The following is a 27,016-nucleotide window of genomic DNA, read 5'->3' as shown; positions in this document are numbered from 1 at the left end:
AAGACGACTTCTAATCCACACAAACCATACATGTCCATATTCGATACACAAAGAGTCAAATAGTAGCATTATTTCACAATTTAGAGTTTTGAACGACTCTCAAACTTTCCACCTAGCGAAGACTAACACTCATCGAATAGGACATGAAGCGCAGCTGCTGACCATGGCGTCAAAAAGTTGTTGACCCCTCTAATTTTCTCCCCTTTGGCATAAAGCACCAAAAAGAGAAGAAAAGAAGAAAGATCAACACCTACTCGTCATCTCCCTAGATGTCCGTCCAATCAATATCATCACCTCCTGTAGCCCTAGCACCTCCTGCAGCAGTCTCGGCACCACCATGATCATCATCGTCGTTGGAGTCAATATGTGCACGGCCCTGACGGTGAGTAGTGGTGGTGTAGCGAGTGGAACGAGTGGAACGTCTCGACTCCTATCTCTAACGGTATCCCTCTAGGGTCTCATCCCAATCTACTGCTTGTCCCTGCTCCTCCTCCTCATCATCATCATCCTCATCATCTGAATCTATGTCAGAGAGACTCGAAAGGTCAAACTATGGAGGAGGTGGAATAGGAGGAAGTGGTGGAAGGTCCTGTCTACGTTGCTGATGCTGCTCAAGCTATGTCTCATATGCTCTGTCAGCTGCATAGGTGCACTTGTAGAAGATTGCCTTCAACCACTTGCCAAACTTCTTCATCTTGCCTCCTCTATGAGACCTAGAGCGGGAAGACTCAGGGATATCTACATGAGCATGAGCGCTCCCTACTCCCTAAGTAGCTGTAGCTGGCTGGGTCTTCTCAATTTTGTAGACGGTGTGCATCCCATCCTTCGGAAAATAAAATCTAGTGACCCTCTCAATCATGAACATGAGGTAAGGGGAATATGGCAGCCCCCTCCTCCCATCCTCCACTACAAATCTCAACTTAGTCTACATGAATCTAGAGACATTGAACCTATCCCCACCTAAAGCAAATCTAGCCAACACATTTCTCACATAGCCAATAATATCTGAGGCTGCTCCATCCTTTGGGTTGATGGTGTTCCGGATGAGGTTGTTGAGGATGTAATAGAAGCTATGTAGACCACTCCTCTTGCCATCTACAATCCTTCTATCTCTCCACATGTAACTGATGTCATGGATCTCAGCTCGAGGCTCATCATGAAAGTAAGTGTAACCTCTGTGCTCCTCCCCAAAGCTAAGAATCTAGCTGAAAGTGACAAAGTCAACTTGGTAGTGCCGGCCATTAGTCATCTAGTGAATCTCATCAGAGGTCTAGTCATAGAAGTATGTGGCATGAAACTGTGCAAGGACCTCCTCATTCCAGTTATACTAGAAACCCATGATGTCTAAAAGCTAGAACCTGTCACAAATTTTGATTACCTTGTCAAACTCAGGCTCCTCCTTCTCCTGCATCTCATCCCAAATAATATATTGCATCTTGATGATCTTGGTTTTTTTGGATGCAAGAATGGCAGTGGCATAAAAGTTGGAATGAAACTCATTCCAGAATATGTAATCAATGCTCAAATCCTTGCGCACTACATAGGGATTGATCCCCCTTGCCTCTTCCACCAGCTTCCAACTCTTGGAATAGTTGACAACTACATGCTGGCGAGAGTCATCTAGAGGTCTCATGATGATCTCACCCTCAAAATCTCTCATGTATCTGCCATCAAACTCAGAGAGATGTTGTGGGGTGTTAGGAATGGCATCAGTGGTATGACCTATCATCTCCAGCCTCTCCTCATCTTCAATGTATTGCTCGCGCCTCCCCCTATCACCAAGTCACCTTAGAGCTGCACTACTGCCTGCTGCTGTTGACCTCCCTCGACCACAGCAAGGTGGATCCTTGTCTCTTTGCTCATTCATCTTCATTTTCCCCCTTCGGTCATTTTTCCATGCCCATCTATGCATAGAATGAACTAGATAAGAAATTGTACAAATGGGACAGAAAATTACTTGAAGAATAGTCCTGATAAGAAAAAGGACTTAGATCATGAACTTGAGAGATACTATGGATAGTGCTGCCCAGACAGTGTAGCACTGCCGCACCCTGAGAGCGGCACTGCCACACTCAGTATCTCCATAAGCTCATGACCTCCTTCTTTCTTAGCAAATCCATTTTTCAAATGTCTTCCCACATCACCAAACAATTTCTAGAGCATAGTTCAAGATAAAAACACATGATGTCATATAATAGATGGGAATAGTGATAACATTTTGAGTGGGAGAGAGCATGTGGTGAATAAATCCAACCAATACATCGATTCATTTGGGGAAAGTCACAACCAGACGCAGTCTCAAACTATGGGGTGCGGTACTGCCGCACCTTACCATGGCATTGCTGCACGTGTTGTGCATCGCCCCCAAATGAATCAACATATTGATTCAATTTATCCATCAAATCTCCCTCCTACTCATTCATAGTACCACTAAGAACCCGAATCCATCACAGAAACACTCACATTGCATAGATCAAGTAGGTTTAGGATTCTACCTTCTCAAACAAGGATTGGAGAGGAGAGGGAAGAAACTGCTTGGGCTAGGGGTAGTAGCAGCCATCAACGACATTGAGGGAGGGCTGGCAGCTACCGTGGCACTACCAGAGACCGACAACGTGCAGCCAAGCGATGGCAACGGCGTGCGCGTGAGAAGAGAGAGAGGCACGGGTGTTGGAGTCGAGGGGAAGAGAGAGGGAAAGAAGTTACTATGGACCTGAGGATAAGAGGAAGAATAAATGGGCCCTGTAGTAAAACCATTTGGGCCAAATCTCAATTGAGATTCAAAGTGCGGCACTGCCGCACGGTAGGCCCAACACTGCCGCACTCCCCAAAATAGTGGAAGTTAGCTATAATCTATATTACTCTCTTTGTATAAGATATGGATACATATCACCTATATACCATGACTAGAAACAAATAACCAATACATACCATGATCATGGTACAAAAATTGCCTTTTATAAATCATTTTCATGCACAATATGAAAATTTTCAACTCTTTTGCCTAGATACTAGTTTATCAAATAGAGGCATGCTAAAATTCAAACCATGTTATGAGAATCAAGTATATTTAGCTCACTACGCAAAGCACAAAACCTTGACTCATTGAGGGGCTTTGTAAAGATATCGGCTAGTTGCTTTTCGGTGCTCACATGGCAAATTTTGATATCTCCTTTGGTTTCGTGGTCTCTCAAGAAATGATGACGGATGTCTATGTGCTTGGTTCTAGAGTGGCTTACGAGATTGTTTGCAAGGTTAATGGCACTCTCATTGTCACATAATAATAGGATTTTGGTAAAATGACATCCGAAATAATGAAGAGTTTACCTCATCCAAAGTAGTTGGGCACAACATGCACCGGCCGCAACATACTCGGCCTCAGCAGTTGAAAGGGCTACACAATTTTGCTTTTTAGAACTCCAAGACACTAGGGATTGTCCAAGAAATTGCCATGTCCCCGAAGTGCTTTTTCGATCTACTTTGCAACCGGCGTAATCGGAATTTGAATACCCAAGTAGATCAAACTTAGAGCCCTTAGGATACCACAAACCAAGGTTAGGAGTGTGTACTAAATATCTCAAGATTCTCTTAACGGCCATCAAGTGACACTCTTTTGGGTTAGCTTGAAATCTAGCACACATGCACACACTAAGTATAATATCGGGCCTAGATGCACACAAATAAAGTAGAGAGCCAATCATGGAACGATATACCTTGGTATCCACGGCTTTCCCTTCAATGTTGAGATCAAGATGTCCATTGGTTGGCATGGGAGTTTTGATAGGCTTAGCATTCACCATGTCAAACTTCTTGAGCATATCATGGGTGTACTTTGTTTGACTAATAAAAGTTCCATCTTCACTTGCTTGATTTAAACTCCGAGGAAGAACTTTAACTCACCATCATGCACATCTCAAATCTTTTTGTCATGACCCTACTAAATTCCTCACAAAAAGTATGATTAGTGCTACCAAATATTATGTTATTGACATATATTTGGCACACAAATATATCTTTACCAACTTTGTGAGTGAAAAGGGTAGGGTTGGCTTTGCCTATTTCAAAGCCTTGTTTAAGCAAGAATTCCTTAAGGCATTCATACCATGCTCTTAGTGCTTGCTTAAGCCCATAGAGCGCCTTTTGGAGTTTGTAGATGTGGTTGGGGAACTTGGGATCTTCAAAACCCAGTGGTTACTCAACATAGACAAGTTCTTGAATGGGGCCGTTGAGGAATGTACTCTTCACGTCCATTTGATATAGCTTGAAATTGTGATGAGCGGCATAGGATAGAAGCATTCAGATTGCTTCAAGTCTTGCCACCAGTGCATATGTTTCCTCAAAGTCCAAGCCCTCTACTTGAGTGAAACCTTGAGCAACCAATCTTGCCTTGTTTCTTATCACCGCGCCATTCTCATCTTGCTTGTTGTGGAAGACCCACTTGGTGCCAATGATATTGATGTTGGGTCTCTCCACCAAGGTCCACACTTGATTTATTTTGAAATTGTTGAGCTCATCTTGCATGGCCATCACCCAATCTGGATCACCAAGTGCTTGCTCAACCTTAAGAGGTTCTAAAGAGGAAACAAACGAGTAATATTGGCAAAAGTTTGCTAAATGTGAACGAGTTGTTACCCCCTTTCGAAGACTCCTAAGGATGTTGTCAACGGGATGATCCCGTTGTATTGTTTGCCTTAGCCTTGGATGATCAATGGCCTCTTGTCCATCTTTGGGATCTTCATTATCTTCTTGCTCGAATATGGGTTGTAGGTTTTGTCCTTGAATCAGAGTTGGACTTGCTGCTGCTATCAGAGAGAGTGCGGCACTACCGCTCTGCTGATTTGCAGCAGGGGTCTGCTCCCCCTTGGCATTAGGTATGCTAGCGAAACTTTGTTCATCAGCAGCTTAAGGAACCTCCACTTCAGTGACTTCATCTTCTTGTGGTCTTATATCACCAATAGCTAATTGCTTGATTGCTTCACATGGTGGATCATCCTTTCCTACAACACTTGAATCAACTTGCTCCACTTGAGAGCCATTAGATTCATCAAATGTCACGTCTACCGCTATTTCAACTCTCCTGGAGGTTTTGTTGAAAACATGATAGGCATGCTCATTTGATCCATAACCAAGAAGAAAACCTTCATCAACTTTAGGTGCAAACTTAAAGGTTTTGGGTTTCTTATTAAGTATGAAACACTTGCACCCAAACACTCTAAAGTAGGACACCTTTGGTTTGTTACCGGTTAGAAGCTCATATGAAGTTTTCCTCAATTTCTTGTGTAGGTAGAGGTGGTTGATGGCATGGCAAGCGGTGTTGATGGCTTCGCACCAAAAGAGGTCTGACATCTTGTACTCATCTAGCATTGTCCTTGCCATGTCAATTAGTGTATGATTCTTCCTCTCTACTACACCATTTTGTTGAGGGGTGTATGGAGTTAAGAACTCATGTTTGATGCCTTCTTCATCAAGAAACTCCTCAACTTGGGTGTTCTTGAATTCGGTCCCATTGTCACTTCTTATTTTCTTGATGGGGAGACCGAACTCCTTTTGAGCTCTTCTAATAAAAGTCTTCACTTTGTCTCTAACTTGACACTTATCAAACAAGAAAAATACCCAAGTGAAACGGGAATAATCATCAACAATAACAAGATCATATTTGTTACCCCCGATACTTAGGTAGGCAACCTGTCCAAAGAGATCCATGTGTATGAGCTCCAATGGTTACGTCGTGGTCATGATGCTCTTTGGTGGGTGAGGTATGCCAACTTGCTTTCTGGCTTGACAAGCGCTACATATCCTATCTTTCTCAAAGTAAACATTTGTTAGCCTAAGGATGTGTTTGTCTTTTTGAAGTTTGGCCAAGTTCCTCATCCCAACATGGGCTAGTCGGCGATGCCAAAGCCACCCCATGCTAGATTTTGCCACTAAACAAGTCTCAAGATTAGCTTTACTTTTGTTGAAATCAACTAGGTAAAGCTAGTTCTTTAAATGACCCATAAAGACAATAGAGGAATCCTCCCTTCTAAAGACTTCAACACCCTTATCTGTAAAGAGGCAATTGAAGCCCATCACACATAATTGAGAGACGGACAACAAATTGTAACCTAATGAATCAACATGTAAAATATTTGTAATTGAATGCTCAAGGGTTATAGCAACTTTGCCGAGACCAATCGCATCCCCTTAGAGTTGTTTCCAAAGAGAATATTTTCATTTGAGTCCATCTTCGGGATATATGATGAGAACATACTTCTTTCTCCGGTCATATGATTTGTACATCCACTATCAAGCACCCAACTTGACCCATCGGAGGAGTATGCCTGCAAAATAGATTTAGTTGCTTGATTTAGGTCCCCAATTAGACTTGGGGCCTAGCATGTTAGTCACATGAAATTTAGGAACCCAAATAGAAGTATTCCTATATGTGTTGGCTTCCTTTCCAACAAATTTAGCAACCACTTTTCCACTGTTGTTGTTCCTTAAAACAAAACATGAAGTCAAGCTTTGTCGAGGTGGTTGAAACTTGGGTTGGTAGGCATACTTGTTCATAGTGCCCCACACTAATTCCTTTGGCTTCTGCTGAACCTATTTCTACTGGGACACCTTCTTGGGCTTAGTTTGATCAGAGGCAGAATTGGTGGCCTTCCCATTTTTGTGGGGAGCGGCACAGCCGGCCTTCACTGTGGCACTGTTGCTTTGGACTATGGCACTACTGCTGTCTGTTCAGGCTAATCTATACCAACTCTTTCCTTCCTCTCAAACTTGACACACTCATAGCTATTTATGATCTTTCTTCAATTTGTCTTGCCTCCTGTAGTGTGCCCAAGCCCATACTTGATTGAGGGGTATCTCCCTTGCCTAAATTGAGGCACTTTTGAGTTATTTGCCTTCTTGTCACTTACTTGAGCCTTACCACTCAAGCAGCCCTTGCTAATGATCTCATTGAGTCTAGCAATTTCTTTTCTCATTGCCTCCATGTTTGCAAGGTTAGTGGAATAAGTATTCAAATCAATATTATAACATTTTCCACAACCTTGACTAGTGGAGGTAGTAGAGGCATCCTTTGCATTAGAGGGATGTGAGTTGCTATCCCAAAGAATGTTATATTGCAACTCAAGTTCTTTGTGCTTTTCATCTAAGTCACAATACTTTTTCTTGAGAGCAATATTTTCTTTCTTTGTGATAGCATGGTCCCCTTGTTCTTTGGCCAAAGCCTTGCACAAGGATTCCACCTCACTTCTCTCTAATGCAAGAGCTTCCTTACTAGCAATGTAGAGATTCTCTTGTTGGATAAGAGTTTCCTCTCTAGATTATAGCTCGGCTTGGACACTCTCTAAGTCCTCCATTAATTTAGTGATGAATAGTTTGGTCTTTCCATCTAAGTTCTTAGTTAATTTATCAATTTCTTCATCACTAGATTCATCATCACTAGAGCTATCACTAATATCACTACTAGAGATATCACTAGGAGGTGGAGGTGGAGGAGTTTTGGCCTTGGATTTAGATTTTACCTTTCACCCTTTGTCATAAGACAAATGTGAGGGGAGTACTAGTCATCATCGGACATGTTGGTGAAGAGTCTTGGTGAAGAAGATGGCTCATGGATAGCAATGGTTTCAACTTTCTCATCTTCTTCACTTGAGCTTTCAATAGATGAATCCCATTCATGCCCAATGTGATCTTCTCCCATGTTTTTCTTGCTCTTTCTCCGGTTGGCCTTGTCCTCCTTCTTCTCTTTCTTATACTTGTTCTCCTTGATCTCATGTGGGCACTTGGCAATGAAGTGATCGGTGCTTCCACAATTGTAGCATGTCCTCTTCTTCTTGTTTAGAAACTTCCTCTTTACTACCTTGTACCCTTGCTTCTTCAACCCTTTGTGAAACCTCCTCATAAAGAGAGCAACATCATCCACTTTCTCATATTGGTCATCATCATGTTCACTCTCACTAGAGGATGAGGTGGTCTCTACTCTTTCTTGAACTTGCTTGATTGCTTTGGGCTTGCTAATTGAAGCTTGCTTGTTGGTCTTGGACTTGCTAGTAGAGCCTTGCTTGCTTGATTTGTTGGCCTTGAGAGCTACATCCTTGTTGATCTTGATGCCTTCTAGCTTTGCTTGTAATTCTCCAAGCTTCTTCCTCTCATTTGCTTCTTCTCTTTGCATGTCAAAGGTCAAGATCCTCCCAAGTACATCATTTGGTGTGAAGTACTCAAACTTCTTGTCTCTAATTAGAGTTACTACGGTCTCATTTCTTGGTGAATAAGCTTCCAACATAATCTTGATAACTTTGTGATCATCTAGCTCATCACAACCATGGCCTCTAATCTTGCCCATTATGGTCATCAACCTATTCAAACATCTCTTGTGGCCCTTCTCCATCCAAGATAACAAATCGGTTGAGCTTGGACATCAACAAATCAATTCTTGCATTTCTCACTTTGTCAACCCCTTCATATGCAAGATGCAAAGTATCCCAAATTTGCTTGGCAACATCCACACCAATCACTCTATTGTACTCATCACCATCCAAGGCACTAAGTAGCACACTAGTAGCTTGACCGTTGAGGCGAATGATTCTCATTTCTTCCATGGTTGGATTCTTGGGATCAACCGGTGGCTCAAATCCATTGTAAACAACCTCCCAAATGCCAGGATAAAGATCTATAAAATAGGCTCTCATCAAGCCTTTCTACTTGGCAAAGTTAGTCCTATCGAAATGAGGTAACTTGCCCGCGGGCACATTGATGAAAGACTTATGATCATGGTTAGTCATAGACATAGAAGAATAGTTAAAGGATATGGCAGCATATTTGTTGTCATCATTCTTCTTGCCCTTTCCTTTCTTGTCCTTCTTGCTATGCACTTGGTAGGACTCATCATCATCACCATCTTCAGAGCTGCTAGATAGCTCACTTGAAGATGCATTGGAGGTTTTTGCTTCTTGTTCCTTCTTCTTTCCTGCTTCTCTTCTTTTTCTTCTAGCTTCTCTCTTGAGTCTTCTTTCTTCTTTTCTTACTTTCTTCTCTTCTAACCGCTGCTGCTCCTTCTTCTTCTTCTCTCTTGCTTCTCTTTTCTCTTTTCTAGTTGCCCTTCTTCTTCTTCTTTCTTCTTCATTTTGAACTTTTTCGGCATCGGTTGCCTCTAGCTGCGGGAGCGTGGAGTTGCTCGCTGTAGAGGTGCTAAGCTCATTGCTGTCGGTGTCATGCAACCCAACATTCTCTGGATTGATGTTGATGGGCTTCACAACATCGGATCCTCTCCTGGGCTCCATACCTCACGTTGTGAAGCGCACATGAGGTAACCTAGCTCTGATACCACTTGTAGGATCTCTGGTACGCCTAGAGGGGGGTGAATAGGACTGCAAAAATTCAACTCAAACCGAAGTCAAATTCACCCGCTACACTGCCGCTCTGTGAGTGTGGCATTGCCGCACCTGCAGGAGAGATTAGTTCACAGTTCAAAATCTACCCAACGAAATTTAGATCGGGTAAATTTCTTAGCTTTCTATAGGGTAGTAGATCACATATCGATAGCTGAAAGTGGTGGGAACACCACACATAAGTAGATCAGACTTAAACCCTAGAAATCACTTCAACAACAACAAGAACACAAGTGCAGCAACACAAGCACAAGATGACACAAGGATTTATCCCATGGTTCAGCTCACCACCAAGGCTTGCCTAAGTCCACGTTGTTGAGGTATACCACTAAGACTTAGGGCTTTACAACCCTACCTAGTTCTCAAGTCAAGAGAGTGAACTCTTGAGATGAGGAGTGATTTTACTCGCTGCAAGAGGTGGTTACAAACCTCCCGGGGCTGCCACAAACTTGGCAAGCTCACCAGGCGACGCTCTAGCTGGCTAGGAGCCAAGCTCCAAGAGTAACAAACACAACCGCCGGCCAAAATGTGAACCAAATGCTCTTTAGACTTTGGGAATCAGTGGAGCTGCTCTCTAATCACTTTTGGCACCTTTTTCTCTCAAGGATTGATGGGGAAGTCAAAGGGAAAGCTTGAGAGCTTGAAGGGCACCAATGGAGGAGATAGAGGAGATGAGCACATGTTCATTTTTGTCGGTCTGAACCATTGGGGAAGAAGAGAGAGATGTTATGGAGGACAGGGAAAAGTATAAATACCCCCTGCCTCCCAACGGTTACTTAAGTGCGGCGGTGCCGCCCTAAGTGCAGCAATGCCTCTCTCCAGGTGCGGCAATGCCGCACCTAGCAAGACAACAAGGGTGAATGAGTTGTTAAGTTCGTTGTCTTGGCTGAGGTGTGAGGATGTTTTGTGTAAAGATTGAGCATTTGGTTGCACACTTTTAACCAGTTGTAGTGTCCCCCTTTATAGTATGACTTTTCCCATACTCAATTTCAAAAGACAAAAGAATTCAAAACTCCTTTGAGCTCGATGCTGTCCTTATTTGTAATTGGGGGCTCCTCCTTTCCATGTAACATCCTCTATAATGAATTCCCTACTTGTCATCTTAATAAATCTCATTAGTTCTCTAATTAGGTGGTCATCAACACCAAAACTCACATTAGGCCTTGATTGTACTTACAACTCCCGATTGTGATTGTGAGGGATTCTTGGGCTTATTCCCCAGCAGAGCGCCAAAAGCCAGTCTAGTAAATTACTCGTGTCGTTGAGTACCCTTATTTGTGTAGGTTCTTGCGGCGCCCTTGTGTAGGGCTAGGCTTGTGTACGCCTATTAGCTCGCGAACCACCAAGTGAACGGTCGACACAACGGGGACTAGCTTGCCGGCAAGCAAGTGAACCTCAGGAGAAAAATCACGTGTCATTTGTCCCCTTTGATCTCTCTTGCATTGGTATTCATTGATTGTCACTTGCCAGTTCGGTATAACCCTCTACCTCTCTTGCATTACTTTCCTATGTATCTTGTGTAGAGGTAGTCTTGCTTAGCTAGTTGTTTAGTTAGCTAGTTAGTTGAGTAGCTTTTTAGTTGTTTTAGTTACCTAGCTAGCTCAACTAGTGTAGAAGTAGTGACATAGCCAATTGTGTGCTATAGAGATTGTAATCAACTAGTATATTGGATAGGTGGCTTGCCTATTTGAGTAGAGCTAGAGCAAAAAGTTATGCCATTTAATTGACTAACGAGTTGCTCTAATGCTTTGTAGAAAATTTTATTAGGCTATTCACCCCTAGCCAGTTAGGACATTTCAGTTAGCTGGAATGATTCAACCCATGAGAAGTGCATTGGAGTTTCAATTGGATGTCTATTCCCTACCAAGATACCATGGTAGTTATTCAATGTCTTGTTTATGCTGGGCGTACTGAGTTGTTGGTGCATTTATGCTCTTTTGAGGTTTCTCACATCCATCTGCCATAAGTCCAGAGGTTCCTAATAATGCTATAGCAACCTTACTAAAGGAATTCACTAATTTTTTCTCAGCGCTTACTAGGCTTCCTCCCAAGCATAGTTGTGATCATGTAGTTCCGCCGGTGCCTGGAGCTGAAAGTGCATTTAATTAATCCTATCATAGGTTTTGGTGATATAATGACAAGTGCAATTAGAAAAAAGGGACCCCCTTCCCCAATTTCATGCACAACAAAGGCTATGGTGTAAAGGGCATAAATTTGGAAGCACTATTTGTTTTCTAAGTTCTTTTGAAGTTATTTCATGTAATAGGTATGCGGTACTATAAAAGGGGATAAAAACTAACTACTTGCAATTGTCTAAGTGCTCAAAATTCTCTAACAAAAGGCCAAGACACAATAGAAGTTGACCCAAAATTTTAAAAAATGAGTGTTTTCTCTCTATGGTCGAAAATTCGATCCTAATTGGAAATTCCAGCTGGTCAAAAATTCAGGGGAAATTTCCAACCGGTCGGAATTTCACGGGAAATTTCCAACAGAGGGTGCTCTGTCTTGAATTAATTCTAATACTAGAAATGTTGATCTCAGGTCAGAATTTCTAGGACCTGACATTTTTCTATCACATACTTTGTACACAGTTTCAAAAGTTCCCAGGGCTCGGAATTTTCGGTCCTTGCCCAGTTTGCACAATAACAGCTAGTTGAGAGGGGTGAAGCATATATACCCTTCCACCCCTCTATCTTCATAACTTGGACACCCACCAGACCTAACACTTGTCAAAAATCATTTAGAGCTTCCTTGCTCCCTCTCTAGAGCTCTTAGTGCTTGGATTCATCATTTGGAAGGGATTTGAGGAGTGGTGTGTGAGAGAGAAAGTGGACTACATTTTCTGGATCTTTGAGCACCGGCGGCCCTGCTAGTCCAACCAAGTGAAGGCAGATGCCTCCCGGGCCCCGGAGGCCAGGTGCCGTCGAACCAGCAGCATTTGCTTGCCGGGCGACGCCACGGCGCCGGCCATGCATGACCACTGGCGGCGGTGCTCCGGCCGAGGGGCCAACGGCAGGACGGCTGCGGTGTCCACCACCGCTCGCTGCAGATTGCTGCTAGCTTCATGTTCATGGTGCTGCCTGTCATTTTCCAGCGATGTTCTTGGCATATGCTTGCAGCTACAATTTGCGCCACAATGGCACAACCACGCATGTGCATGTCTTTATGTAGCTAGGCCGAGCTTAGTAGTACTACCTACTACGTGGCCTATGTCATGTTCATGTCCTCGGGCTGGATTAGTGGCAAGTTTCACGTGAGCCTCTTACGTCTGGGCATGGGGCATAATCGTGCTACATCGATCTCACTGACAACAAGCAGCTCACTGATGGTGATTGGTGGTGAGTGGTGTGAACGACATACGTACTGTGGCTGGGAAGAATTGATTGACTCGATAGATCGGAGAAGGCAACAAGCTAGCAAGTCAAGTCAGGAATGCACGAACGTGATGGATGTAGGGCATGCATGCATGTGATGTTGTGATGGATATGGCATTGTGGGAGACGTGGAGAGCGCTGCGACGCAGACATTGTTGGTCTCCACAGTAGTGCAATCGATCGGCTACCTGCTGTTGTTTGTCACTCAGCAGTGGCATGCATGCATATGCTGCATGGTCACACATGGATCATATCTGCCTGTCTGACTCTGCTCATGCACGCTGTGTGTGACCCTGACCCAGCAAGACGACGGTGAAATACATACAGCAATACTCCAGTAATCTGTAAGTTTATGCATGTTCCGTGGAGTAATAATTAAGTGATCGAATCCACACACCAGTAGTAATAACAGTTTGATTAATGCTAGATACGTACTTATACGTACGGAGAATCTCATCTCATGCAGACCCGTACGTACTTATTACAGTCTATTCTACGGTAGCTTAGCTTCCATGATGCTCCAATACTCCTCTGTCTTGTGATGTATGCATGCAAGGCCGGCCGGCCGGCCGGACCACTAAACCTCTCCGTCGTCGTCGCCCTGATGCTCGCCCAGCCCCAGGCGGCGAGGAAACCGTCAGCAGAGGAGGAAGCCGGCGAGCAGAAGGTCCACCGCCAGACAACCGGCCGGAGACGACAACGACAACGACGTTGACGAAGAAGTAGCTCTCCCCAGGGTCGGCGGCGAGGTAAATGCGGTCGGAGGCGACTTGCAAGTAGTGGATGCCCGCCGTGGCCGCGAGCGTCACCCAGGCCAGGGCGTCGACGGCGCCGGCGGGCCAGCGGCCCGTCGTTGTCGTCCTCCCCGTCAGCAGCTTGTGCAGCGGCGGCGCCGCCAGCGCCACGGCCGCGATGCACCATATCTCCCCGTGCAGAAGGGCGCTCAGCTCTGCGGCCGCCGCGTCGGTCAGCGCCACGCATGGGGGGAGTAGCCACGTCAACTGCATGCATGCATGTGCACGCACGTATATATATGGTGACGAGGAGGGCATGCAGTGCAGCACTGACGAATTTATGCATGATGAATGTACTGCTCTACCTTGGTGCAGGGGGTGCCTTCGGCGATGAGTATGGCACTATGGCGACGACGAAGGCGAGTGCGTGGACGAGGGCCCACAGGCAGACCGTGAGTAGGAGAGTCTTCTTCTTCTTGTTGATCTTGTTGTCGTCGTCGTCCGCCGGCAAGACGGCGGCCACCGGAGGAGGAGAAGCAGGCGGCGGCTCTTTCACGTCCACGACCACGGCTGCTGCCGGCTGCAGAGGACGCGGTGGCTTGATCATCTGCTCGACGACGTCGTGCATGGCCGGCAGCGGAGGCAACACCTCCTCCTTGTCGTCCTTGGAAACTGGGAGCGAAGCAGCTGCGGCAGCCGCAGCCAGCTTGTTGCTCACCTGGTAGTCGGCCATGGTCACCGCTCTTGCTGCTTGTTGTCGATCGTTCACCTGCATGCAACCGGACACGTGAGGACCGGCGGGAGTTTTCAGAGGGACGACGGCCGGGACGGAAAATGATGCATGCATGCACAGCCGGAAGGGAAGGGACTCACCGGCGGCTGCAGGGCCGCGACTAGCTCGATCGGAGGCTCCTTTCGTTGCTTGGAATATAGATCGCCGGAATCGACTGCTGCTTCAAGAATCAAGATGAAGCACTGTGGCTGCTATGGCCTTACACTGGTCGACACGCGTAGTACGCGTCGGTGCGAGACGAACGCCAGTATGATCCATCACTTTCCCTGCTAGCCGAGCAGCCCGAGCTAGGTATAACTAAGCTGGCTCCAAGTGCAATCCTGAAATCTCAAGTAAATCCCTTACTACTTTGCATTATATGAATTGTTACTGTGTCTACCTGCTCTTCTTCCATTATTCATGCATCAGCTAGCATTACAAGTTCGCCCTTGCATGCCTGGCCGGTTTGCAGAGAGCAAAGCAAAAAGCACCTACGCATTCAATTTTTTTTTTGTTGTTGTGATAGCATATTTACACTTTTTATCTTTTCTCTCTACATTCACTTCAATTTTCAGAGAGAAAATTGCATGCTTTTTCCTGTACTACTTTGCATTTCTGCTTGTAATTTGGTATATATGTATGAATACAATATACTGTAATTAATCTAATTTAATCAATCTATAGTTTAATTTCCTCCAAAAAATTATAACTGGAGTAGTAGGTAGGATCGGAGCTACCACATCCAACTTGTTACTAACTACTATATGTGTTACCATGCATGCACCTTACCCAGCCACGAAGGCACGAAGCATTTGCCAACTAGTAACATGCATGCATGTGCAGTTCATACAGTGTATGCTCTGTGCTCAACCATCTCCATCTTTGCCAAAATTTGGATAGGAGAGGGTGAGCCATGACCCACGTCTCGCACTAGAGTTGTCTGCCACTGCCTCGTCTCCCTGCAGAAAATAACAAGCTGCAATGCAAACCTTTTCCGTTGCCGCAGCTGGTGCCGGGTGGATGCATCGATCCATCACACATTCACATGCATGCTGCTGCACACATGGTACACGATATAGCCCATCACACTTCGCACTCAAGCATTCACACCTAGCTATATGCTCATGGATGGTATGTACACGGTATCACTACCGGACAGAGCATCTTTGCCGAGGGCTTGAGGATTTGTCGAGAGAAAATGCTCGAGCACTCGGTAAAGACTCTTTACCGAGGGCCAGACCCTTGGCAAAGACAAGCACACGGCAACAATAATTCTTTGCCGAGGGCTAAGCCCTCGGCAAAAGGCCGGCCCTCGGCAACATCGCCTGACACGACGTCCATCCCCTGCCGTCAATCTTTGTCGAGGGCATCATCGTTAGGCCTTCGGCAAAGACTTTTTAACCGTTTTTGAAAATTTTCTTTTAAAAAATTCTTTGACGAGTACCCCTGGCCCAGGACTCGGCAAAGACAGTCTTTGCCGAGTGCCAAGCTGGCACTCGGCAAATTTTCAATTTTTTTTTTGTTTTTTTACCCCAAATTTTTTGTTGGGCCCGCCTACATTGTTTACAACTTCATGTTCAAATTGGGTGCTTTTTCTAGTTTTTTGTTATATTTGGTTGATTATGTTGAATTTTTATATATAATTCAAATTTGAACTGCAAGTGCATGGAATATTGTAATCTAGTGCTTCAAAAAATATTATTCATGGTATTTGGTGTATGTTGAGTCTCTATTCACGAACTCGCATCAAATTTCGCGCATCTTCTTCACGTAACATGACGAGCCACTTGCCGGACTTCGTATGGACTTTATATAATTTTAAAACACTTTTTCGGCAAGTGGCTCGTCATGTTACGTGAAGAAGATGCGTGAAATTTGATGCGAGTTCGTGGATAGAGACTCAACATACACCAAATACCATGAATAATATTTTTCGAAGCACTAGATTACAATATTCCATGCACTTGCAGTTCAAATTTGAATTATATATAAAAATTCAACATAATCAAATTAATCAACCAAATATAACAAACAAACTAGAAAAAGCACCAAATTTGAACATGAAGTTGTAAACAATGTAGGCGGGCCCAACAAAAAATTTGGGGTCAAAAAAAACAAAAAAAAATTGAAAATTTGTCGAGTACCAGCTTGGCACTCGGCAAAGACTGTCTTTGCCGAGTGTTGGGCCAGGGGTACTCGGCAAAGAATTTTTTTTAAAAAAAATGAAAACATCTTTGCCGAGGGCCCTGGATCTGGGCCTTCGGCAAAGGCCCAAAACCTAAAAAACCGGGGTCGGCCCAAAATCCCCAAAATCCCTATCTTTTTCCCTCCGGCCCGCGCCCGCGCTCGGTTCCGCACCCCCGCCGCCGCTCACCTCGCCGCCCGCCTGCCACGCCGCCCCGCCTCCGCGCCTGGCCGCCCCTCCCCCGACCTCAGCTCCCACCGGCGGCCGCCCCGTGCCCCACGCCGGCCCCCCTCTTCCACCCCAGCCACCACCGCCGGCGGCCCCCTGTAGCTGCGCCCGGCCGCCCCGGCTCCACCGGTGGCTGCCCCGCGCCCGGCCGGCCCTCCTCCCCCGCGTCGGCCACCACCGGCGGCCCCTACGCCCGGCCGCCCCGGCTCCACCGGCGGCCGCCCCGCGCCCGGCCGGCCCTCCTCCCCCTGTGTCAGCCCTCCTGCCCCCGCGCCAGCCCCCACCGGCGGCCCCCTATGCATGGCCGCCCCATCCCCACCGCCACCCCGAGGCCAGCCCTCAGCTTGGCCTGGTCGCCGGCTGGTGTTGGAGGGGAGGAGGCAGAGGTGAATTAGGAGGAAGAAGAGAAGGAAAAGAGGAGAAGGAGGAAGAGGAAGAGAAGGAGAAGAAGAGGAAAAGGAGAGGAGAAGGAAAAGAAGAGGAAGGAGAGGAGGAGGAGGAGAAGCGGAGAAGAGAGAAGGGAAGGGGGAGAGGAGTACTCCGGCGCCCTTGACCTCGTCGGAGAAGAAACTAAACCTCGCACCGCGACGCCCGACTCCGCCGCAACACTAGGTAAAACTCTCGTAATTGGCCTTCGTACCGTATGTGGTTGTGTGGGCCTTCGTGCTGTATGTCGATATGAGGGCCTTCGTGCCGTTGTCGTTGTCGGCCTTCGTGCCGTTGTGAATGTCGGCCTTCGTGCCGTTCTTTTTTGCAGGTTATGGAAACCTCACTGTGTAGGGGAGGTGCTACCGAATTTTTTAACAAATACTAACCTGTTGCCTTTTTATATTGCAGAGGATCCGTCGGAGGGGACCAGAGGACCCCGATCGTCTTCATGGGCGTTGCGGGTCTGCCTGCACCGCGTCGCCTCGCCACTGCACCGACTCAACACCACCCCGCTAGCATAACCTCACCGGCACCTTAGGTATAACCCCTCTATCCATATCATGGTCGTAGGTCGCGTAACCTAGTTAGGCGTCTCCCGTCCAAAACAGATACGGTCGGAGGTATGCGGATCTTTGCATATCTGCGACCGTATCTGTTTCGGATTGTCCACATTTTTTGGACAGCCCGCGGATGCGTAGATGAGGTTAGTTTCCATGGTCTGCTCTAGTCCAAGGCAGGCTTTCGACATCACCTCCTTGTTGTTCTCTGGATACACACTCTCCCTTGTAGGACGTGTATCGAGAGAACGGTGGGGAGGTGCTGCCAAAATTCTGTCTTGGATAGGGAGTGGAGCATGAAAACTAACCTCATCTACGCATCCACGGGTGGGATTAGGACCTATCCTCACCTATTAGGGAGTAGGAACACCGCGTAGATGCAATTGATGGTTACATTACTATGTGCTATATATGTGGAAGGATGGAAGACCGTTAGTGGATGTACACGGGCCGGAGAAGCAGGAGTGACTTTGACATTGAGTGGGTGAATGGGACAGATGCTTTCTTGGAACATGCATGGAGCTCGGGTGTAGCTAAAGGACATTCTAAACTTTGGTGTCCCTGTAGCAAATGTGACAACAACAGAAGGGTAGACAAGGTGACCATGGGTAAACATATTGTGTACAATGGTTATACGGCTGGCTACCACCGGTGGATCCACCATGGTGAAGCAGATCGTATAAGAGCGGAGGTGGTAAGACCACGCCTCGAGGCTTTTGATGATGATGCCGGAGTAGCAGACATGCTAGATGACACTCACCAAGCTCACTTTGCAGAAGGACGTGAGAAGGAGGAGATGGAGGAAGCCGCTAAGGCCTTCTACGAAATGTTGGACTCAGCACAGAAACCCCTTCATGAGAGTACAATGGTTTCTCAGCTGGATGCCATTGGACGTGTTATGGGGTTGAAGGCCGAGTTAAATCTGAGTCGCGAAGGCTTTGATAAGATGTTGGCCATGTTTGGCACCATGCTACTGGAGAAGCACATTCTGCCGAAGAACTTGCACGAGTCACAGAAACTACTTCGTATGCTTAAGATGCCATATGACAAGATACATGTTTGTCCGAAGGGGTGCGTCTTATTTAGGAAAGATCACAAGGATGCAAAGTACTATCCAAAGTGTAAATCCTCAAGGTACCTGGAGGTAGACTCTAGAGATGGCTAGAAGAGGCAGCTTACGATCCCCGCGAAAGTCCTACGGCACCTTCCATTTGTGCCGAGGATCCAACGGCTTTTCATGACCGAGGAATCCACGAAATAGATGACATGGCATAAAGAAGGTGTACGGTACAAGCCATGGACGATGGTGCATCCGTCCGATGCCGAAGCATGGATGTACTTTAATGACAAACATCCTAACAAAGCAGCTGAGGCTCGTAATGTACGTGTCGCGCTGGCAACAGATGGGTTCAATCCTTATGGACAGTTGTCTGCCCCATACACATGTTGGCCCATGTTTGTTACCCCCCTGAATCTCCCCTCGGCATCTCCTTTCAACGGCATAACGTCTTCTTGTCGTTGATAATTCCTGGACACCCGGGGAGTAATATGGGTGTGTACATGGAGCCTATGATTGATGAATTGATCGACGCTTGGGAGAAGGGGTATGGACATACGACCGAGCTAAAAATCATCCTTCAAGATGCATGTTTGGTACCACTACTCCCTGCATGACTTCCTGGCGTATGGGTTATTCACCGCCTAGTGTATCCACGGGAAGTTCCCGTGCCCAATATGCAAGGAAGCTGTGAGGTTCATTTGGTTGAAGAAGGGTGGCAAGTATTCGTCGTTCGACAGACATCGTCAATTCCTCCCTTCTAACCATCCATTCAGACAAGACATCAAGAACTTTACGAAAGGTGTTGCAGTGATAGACCCTAAACCACGCATGAAGAGTGGTGCTGAGGTGCGTGCTCAGATAGATGCTCTCGTGCCCAATGAAGGAGGTGGTTTTGTGGGATATTGTGAGGAACATATGTGGATTCATAAGTCTGGCTTAATGAGGCTCCCCTATTTCGATGACCTTCTTCTACCACATAACATTGATGTAATGCACACCGAAAAGAATATCGCCGAGGCACTTTGGGGAACTCTCATGAACACTGATAAGTCTAAGGACAATGTTAAGGCTAGAGTGGACCTAGCGACATTGTGTGATAGACCAAAGCAAGAGATGCAGACAATGGAAAAGACCTAAGGTCGATTTCATCTTGGAACCCGATCAAAGGAGGGAAGTACTAAAATGGATCAAGACGTTAATGTTCCTAGATGGATATGCAGCGAATCTGAGCAGAGGAGTGAACTTAGGCACTTTACGAGTCAACGGGATGAAGATTCATGACTACCACATATGGATTGAGCGGCTTCTTCCGGCGATGGTCCGAGGCTATGTCCCTGACCATGTCTGGCAAGTGCTGGTAGAGTTGAGCTTTTTCTTCCGTCAGCTTTGTGCCAAGGAGATATCTTGGACCGTCGCTCGGGACTTAGAAAAAGCAGCACCTGTGTTGCTCTGTAAGCTGGAGAAGATCTTTCCACTCGGCTTCTTCTTGCCCATGCAGCATCTGATTGTGCACCTCCTATCCGAGGCACGTTTGGGGGGGCCGTGCAAGCCCAGTGGTGCTATCCAATCGAGAGATGTCTAAAGACTCTTCGCAAGAAATGTACAAATAAAGCTAGAATTGAGGCTTCCATTGCAGAGGCAAGTCTAAGGGAGGAGGTGGCAAACTTCACAACACTATACTACGAGCTGAAACTTCCTAGCAATCATAATCCACTCCCTCGTTACAATGTTGGCGAAAATGAATGGACCATTAGCCTGTTCCAAGGCTAACTCGACAGCGCAAGTGGATCGACCAATAAGATATTGGGAAATGAAGAGTGGTGAAGTGTCATGCTATATGTGTTGACCAACCTTCCCGAGGTGCAGCCGTTCGTCAAGTAAGTTCTCAATGAACTTGTTTCAATACGCCCTGAATATTCTTCATGCAACCCCACTGATTCTTGTTCGGATAGGGAATTTGTTCGTGAGTCCTGGCATCAATCAAGGGATCCTACCTCGCAGGAACATGACACCCTTCTTTATCAAGGTGCGGGTGCGGGGAGGCCTGATTTCATTTCTTGGTTCAAACAAAAGGTAATGTCCAATTTAGCTCCCACGTTCCATATTCCAAGTTTCTCGTTCGTTCGATTAATATAACGACCTATCATGCTTGAGCTTGCAGGCACAGACTGACTCGTCCATGAGTGAGGAGTTGAGACAGGTTGCAGGTGGCTATGACGTTAGGGTGCAATCATTTACCAGTTATGACGTGAACATATATCGCTTCCACACAACAAGATATGAGCAGACTCGGCCCAAACGGAAAACCACAAATAGCGGAGTTTGTATGCCCGGCACTGATGGCCTCGACTATCATGGTAGAGTTGAGGAAATCTATGAACTCTCATTTCATGTTTACAAACATAAACCTGTCGTGTTCAAATGCCACTGGTTTAATCCTCGAGAAACGAGACGGACCCCTCATCTTGGGCTAGTCGAGATTCGAGAAGATTCCGTCTATCTAGGAAAAGATGTCTACATTGTGGCTCAACAGGCCGTGCAGGTGTACTATACGCGATATGCCAACCAAGGCAAAGCGGATCTTAAGGGTTGGGCTATTGTGCACCAGGTGTCTCCACACGGTAAACTACCTGCCCCAAACGATGACGATTACAACTTCAACGCAGACACATATGATGGACAGTTCTATCAAGAAGATGGGCTACTAGGCACATTTGAGATAGTCTTACCCGAAGCGATCGAAATGGAAGTAGACAACGAAACAGAGGATGACGAGGTTGATGGAGATGTGGTGCAAAATGCCAAGGACATACAAATGCTTGACTGATTAAGGCTAGGCAATGACGATGAAGACAACATAGAACCTTCAGATAGTGTTGCCTATTTGGACAATTTTGACAGTGATGACGACACCTATGATCCTAATCATGAAGATTATTTCTAATACATGTAATACAACATAGAACCTTCAGATAGTGTTGCCTATTTGGACAATTTTGACAGTGATGACGACACCTATATATATATATATTGCTTTTAAGTTAGAAAACTAATTGATTGTAGGTTAATCAGATTAACATTTAACTTATAAATTTCCAAGACGTAAGACATGTTAAACATCGCTACTAACATGTATCACACACTGCGATAAAACTCGTGCAATCGAATAGAAATCAAAAACCTAAATCGACTTTAATTAATCAGCGATTAATTAATTATAGACATAATTAATATTTTAATAAAATAAATTAATAAACATGTGATCTGAAAACTAATAACGCTACTGCGTAGATCTCAACGACACGAAACTAACGCAACTGGAACGGACTGAAACGGGATTAAAACGATTAAACTGCAGGGAATAAATAGCGGATGGCAAAATCGTAAATAAATCGTCTTCTACCTTGGTTCAGCACGTACAGAACGTACGTGGTTCTGGCCATGAAGATGGCATGCTGCTGCTCATGTGCTGGGCGGGGAGAGAGGGGCCTCGGCTGGGGCTTGCTGGCCGGCCGGCGGAGGCGCAGTCCCGCCCGCAGGGCCGAGCAGGGGCCGCACGGGATGGCGCCCAGGCGGCCGTAGAAGGCGGCGGCGGCTGCCTGGCTGTGCTCGCGAGCAGGGGCGCGGGACAGGGCGGCGTGGGAACGGGGCCGGGACGCTGGGAGGCGCGGCCAAGGCCGAGTCGGCCGGAAGCTCGAGAACCGAACGAGCAGCCATGGAGTTCGCCGGAAAACTGATCGGAAGAGAGAAAGAAGAAAGGGAACGCGGTCAACCGGTGATGGATTCGCAAAACGAAAAGCGTGACGGTGTAGATAACGACGAGATCTACCTCGTGGTGGTGACGGTTTTCGCCGGAGACGTCCGAGGTGGCCGGAAAAGCTCGCCGAAGGTTCACCGGAAACCTAGCTGTGGAGAACTTCGGCGTCTGATCTGTAGGGCTACGAGTGGCGGCTCGAAAAACGGGCTGTACTTCTGGAATCCTCGCGTCGAGGGCTACGCCGGCATATATATAGTGTAGGGTTTTGAGGTCGGTGGAAAAACAAGATATTTTATTATTTTCGGATTTAATTAATTCCGGGATTAAAATAATTCCAGAAAAGTCCAGAATTGATTTTTAGCCCACGAAAAATACTCCGATGGCTCCAAAAATTCTAGGAAAATTCTCGAATACACTTTTGAACATAATGAACCCAAATAAAGTTTTTAGAGCTCACGAAAAGATTGTTGCAAAGATTAAGGAAAAATATTAAGCCCAAGGAAAAGGGAATTTAATTCCAGAAAAGGTCAGAAAATTTTCCGGAGAGAAAGAAACATCGCTCTATCATATTTCAAAACCATTTGCACTCATAAACACTAAATGCAACCAGCATGAATGCACAATCCCGCATGTTGCTACTCCTATGATGAATTTTAATTTTAAAAAAAATATTACTTTTCCTATATTTCATGAGCACAAAAACCGATAACCATTATTTTAACTCTATTTTCAAAAGTGTAAAATTTTAGGGTGTTACAGGAACTCCCGACTCACGTCGGAACTCCCGACCCTCAAGGTTTTTGAAAACCAGCCGTTGGCCTCTGGTCATGCATACCGGACACGTCCGGTATGACCAGGATAGTGAACCCTCCAAGTCAGTTAAAGTGCGAGACGTCGGAACTCCCGACCCATGCCGGGACTCCCGACCGTCGGAACTCCTGACTTACGTCGGAACTCCCATCGAACCAACTCGAGAACAAAGATTTTATAGCTGCTGGACAAATACCAGACACGTCCGGTATTGCCACACCAGTAAGAAACCAGTTAGCTCTTTTGTCGCTCAAATACTCAAAACTCACATGGGTTGGCTTGAGCACTTATGAAACATTATCTATCAACATGATGCATCCCTCTTAATAGTACGGCATACCTATTAAACTCAAGATAAACGGAAATATAAATTTGTACCACTTGAGTTGTTCTCTTTTGAATTGATGCTGTCCCTTTCAATCTTCATCAAGTAAGGGTGCTACCATGTTTGATATTGATCTTTTCACTTGAGCATAGCCATCTAGAGCATGTGACTTGATTCCATTCATCAAATCTTGAATAATCCCAAATGTATCAAGTCACTTCCATCAAACACTCCAATAGTGATTTGATCCTCCACATAAACATGAACATCATAACTTGATTAGTACCTAAATGCAAGTACTTCCTTCTTCATCCTAGCTAGGTTCTTCGGCCACCAAGCCGTCGCTTGCCCTTCACCCTTGCTTAGTACCTCGAAGCCTTTCCTTGCTATCTTCACCATCTCAAGCCATCAAGTCACATCTTGTGTTGAATCATCCATTCATGTATTGTTATCTTTTTCATTTGAATTTAGCAAGCTTCAAATATGAGACCATTCCATATGCAATCCCTCATGTCTCATTAACTAATAATCACGAGCTTGCTTTCACATAGTACATGGAAATCCCACAATAAATAAGCCTTCACATGAATTTCATTTGCATTGTTGTCTTGTGCTTGAACTAGATTGTTTATACAACAACACATTATTTTGGCTTTCATTAAGTACCTGTGAGATAACCTATTACCTGTCCACACTAAGCAAACGAGTTAGTCCTTTAATCATGTTGTCATTCAATCATCCAAAACCCACTAAAGGGCTAGATGCACTTTCAATCTTCCCCTTTTTGGTGATTGATGACAACTTAATTAAAGCTTACACAAGGATATAAACATTTAAATTTTTGGGTTCAATGATTTATGAGAGGCTCCCCCTAATATGTGCTTAAGATTAGAATTCACAAAATGACCTCAAATGTCAATTGCACATACTAAAACATATAGGAGACTCCCCCTAAATCATTGCATCCGTGGGGTGCATGTGTGTGTGACAAAGTGAAACCGTGATGCATATGACAAGATATATCACACAAGAATAAATATAAAGGCATCACATCAAATATTTTCATTCTAGCATGCATAGTCCTTATGAAAACAAATATGACATATGTAATTCACACATAGCACTCATTACAAATTTTCTCAAGTCCAGAAACCACTGATATATATAGATAAAGATCATGTCTCAAGAGATACATAGATAAAGCATAAGTAAGTCTCATCTCTCACATGATACAATTTATCTCAAATCCAAGATACATCAATAAAGCTCAAAAACGAACTACAACCTGCAGTACATATCTTTCGGTACAAAGATAAGCAAATGAAACTATCCTGAAGCTTTAATCAGTCTCTCTCCCCCTTTGTCATCTATCACCACAAAGGGGCTACAAGCTGTCATGGAAAGCTGAGATCACTCATCATCATCATCTCGACCAGCATCCTCGTCATCTGAGCGTGCAACACCGACTGGACGAGAATCACCCGCACCAGATGGGTCATAGCCACTAGACCCGTAGTAGCCACCTCCACCTGTCAGGTCACTCCACCAATCTATAGCATAGTCGTCTGTAGTACTGGGACATGGCTGAGAGTGAGTAGGCACACGAGCCTGAAGTGGTAGAGTGTCAGGGTGCTCAGGTGCCTGCTGCTGCTGTCTCTAAAGGAACTCAGCATACTCTCTGTCATATCTGGCCTGCTACTGCTCCTCAGTCTCCTACTCACTAGCTGCCTCATCTGATAGTGGAGACCTAGGAGGATCAAGCTCAAGCCTAGAAGCAATTTGCTTCAAGGTTCGAGTATCCTTCCTCCTAGCCTCCCTCTCCTTCTGCTGCCTGGTTTGGATGTCTCGGCACATCCCAAATATGGAGTTGAAAAGCCTATGGATGGGCGAGGGAGGACTGCCACAGCGTGAAGTAGAACGTGAAGGAGCACGTGGTGAAGGTGAAGCTCCTACTGGTGCACCACTCCCAGGTGCATCTGCCTCTGGTGCTGCTGCTGCTCCTCCTGGTCCTGCTAGAGGTAACCCTGTCTTAGGTAGATCTACAATAATCTTCAGGGCCTTGTGAATCTTATCATACTCGAATGTGTACCCTGTCACTTGCTCAATCATATGCATGATATAAGGAGCAAAGCCACAGCCCTTGAGGGGCCTCTCTCCAACACTCCTGATCTTAGACCAAATAAAGTCAAATATGCTAAAGGGCCAAGCATCAGGTGCCATCCTATGGAGTAGGTTCCTAGAGTAATCAGCAATGTTGCCCTTGTCTCCACCCTTGCAGTCAATAGTCTTCCTGATCATCCTGTCCAGGTATCTATAGGTAGGGTGAAGACCTAGAACCTTCCCCACAGCTCCTCTCTCACCACCAGGAGGATACATATATGTGAGCTACTCAGGAGGTAACACCTGCTCGGTGTGGATCCTGTCCCTCTAGAGATCATCCTCTGAGAAGCCAAGGTGAGCGGCAAATACATCATAGTCAACACAGTACCACTGGCCCTCAAGCATCCAGTGCATCTGCCTTTCATCCTCCTCAATGAACATAGTAGCATAGAACTAGGCTACTACCTCTGTGTTCCAGTCATGCTAAAACTCCATGATCTCATAAACCCCTGTGCTCTGGCAGATGGCAATGGCATGATCAACTGAGGCCTTCTGCAACTCTCTAATATATTGCCAGTCAATCCACTAAGACCTGGCAATCACTGGGTTCCTGGTGAGAATCACACTGGAGTAAAAGTCCAGGTGAAAAGCTATCTAGAAGCAGTGATCATACTGAACCTTAGGTAAGCCCCTCGGATCAACCCTTCGCTCATCTCTAGCTCTCCTGGTCATACCCTTTCCCCTATAGTCAACTCTGGGAACATAGGAGGGCACATTGGGCAGACGTGTCTCAAGAAGTCCATAATGCATCCCCTGACCAGGCTGGTGCTGAACTAGAGGAATTGGCTCCTCCTCCTCAATCTCCTGCTCCTCATCTGAGCTATCACCATCTAATCCTCTATCAGTGCTCTTCCTCTTTCTTTCTTCTCGAGACTCCACTCTGAACTCATCAGTGTCTGTGTCAAAAGAAGAGCTCCCGGACCCCTCTACATACTGAGCTGCTGCACTAGAGGCAGCCTTGGTGGACCTCCTATTGGTTGGCTAAAATCCAGGATGCATTTCCTATCTTGCCTTCTTGTACTTCTCAAGTGCTGGATCATGCCTATGCTTGGACCTCGGCTCCTGTCGTCCACTCATGGCTGTTGTCCTATATCCAAAGATTTTCATATAATTTTAGATACATGCCCATGCTTATTCTCGAAATTGTAATTTAGACATAGATTCTTTTATCCAAGGTTTTGCAACCACCTCGACACATCACTGCCACAAGGTTTGCAAAACATAGATACAGAAGAAACTATGCCTAAT

The 27,016-nt window shown here is 45.7% G+C and overlaps 1 protein-coding gene across 2 annotated transcripts; it reads right to left on the bottom strand.

Moving 5' to 3' along the window:
* Positions 1 to 13,130: 13,130 nt before the first annotated feature.
* Positions 13,131 to 14,650, bottom strand: LOC136519452 (uncharacterized). Of its 2 annotated transcripts, XR_010774920.1 has the most exons (3): positions 14,359 to 14,650; positions 13,851 to 14,254; positions 13,131 to 13,752 (listed from the first exon to the last, which is right to left on the bottom strand). XR_010774920.1 is itself a non-coding variant. In XM_066512855.1 (2 exons), exons 1-2 carry the CDS (start codon positions 14,258 to 14,260, stop codon positions 13,749 to 13,751), a joined length of 414 nt encoding a protein of 137 aa, XP_066368952.1. In that variant the 5' UTR covers positions 14,261 to 14,325; the 3' UTR covers positions 13,131 to 13,748. The 2 variants fall into 2 exon arrangements, 1 of the variants encoding a protein (XP_066368952.1); XM_066512855.1 differs by lacking the exon at positions 14,359 to 14,650 and having other exon boundaries at positions 13,851 to 14,325.
* Between the last annotated feature and the right edge of the window lie 12,366 nt (positions 14,651 to 27,016).

This window comes from Miscanthus floridulus, chromosome 18 (genome assembly GCF_019320115.1).
Source record: "Miscanthus floridulus cultivar M001 chromosome 18, ASM1932011v1, whole genome shotgun sequence".
Lineage (NCBI taxonomy): Eukaryota > Viridiplantae > Streptophyta > Magnoliopsida > Poales > Poaceae > Miscanthus > Miscanthus floridulus.
The sequence above is the reverse complement of the archived record's forward strand: the minus strand, read 5'-3'. Positions and strand labels throughout refer to the sequence as shown.

What these genes read in the sequence shown, in the direction of transcription:
- LOC136519452 (XM_066512855.1), bottom strand. Translation starts at nt 14,260, where the DNA reads ATGCAGGTGAACGATCGACAACAAGCAGCAAGAGCGGTGACCATGGCC.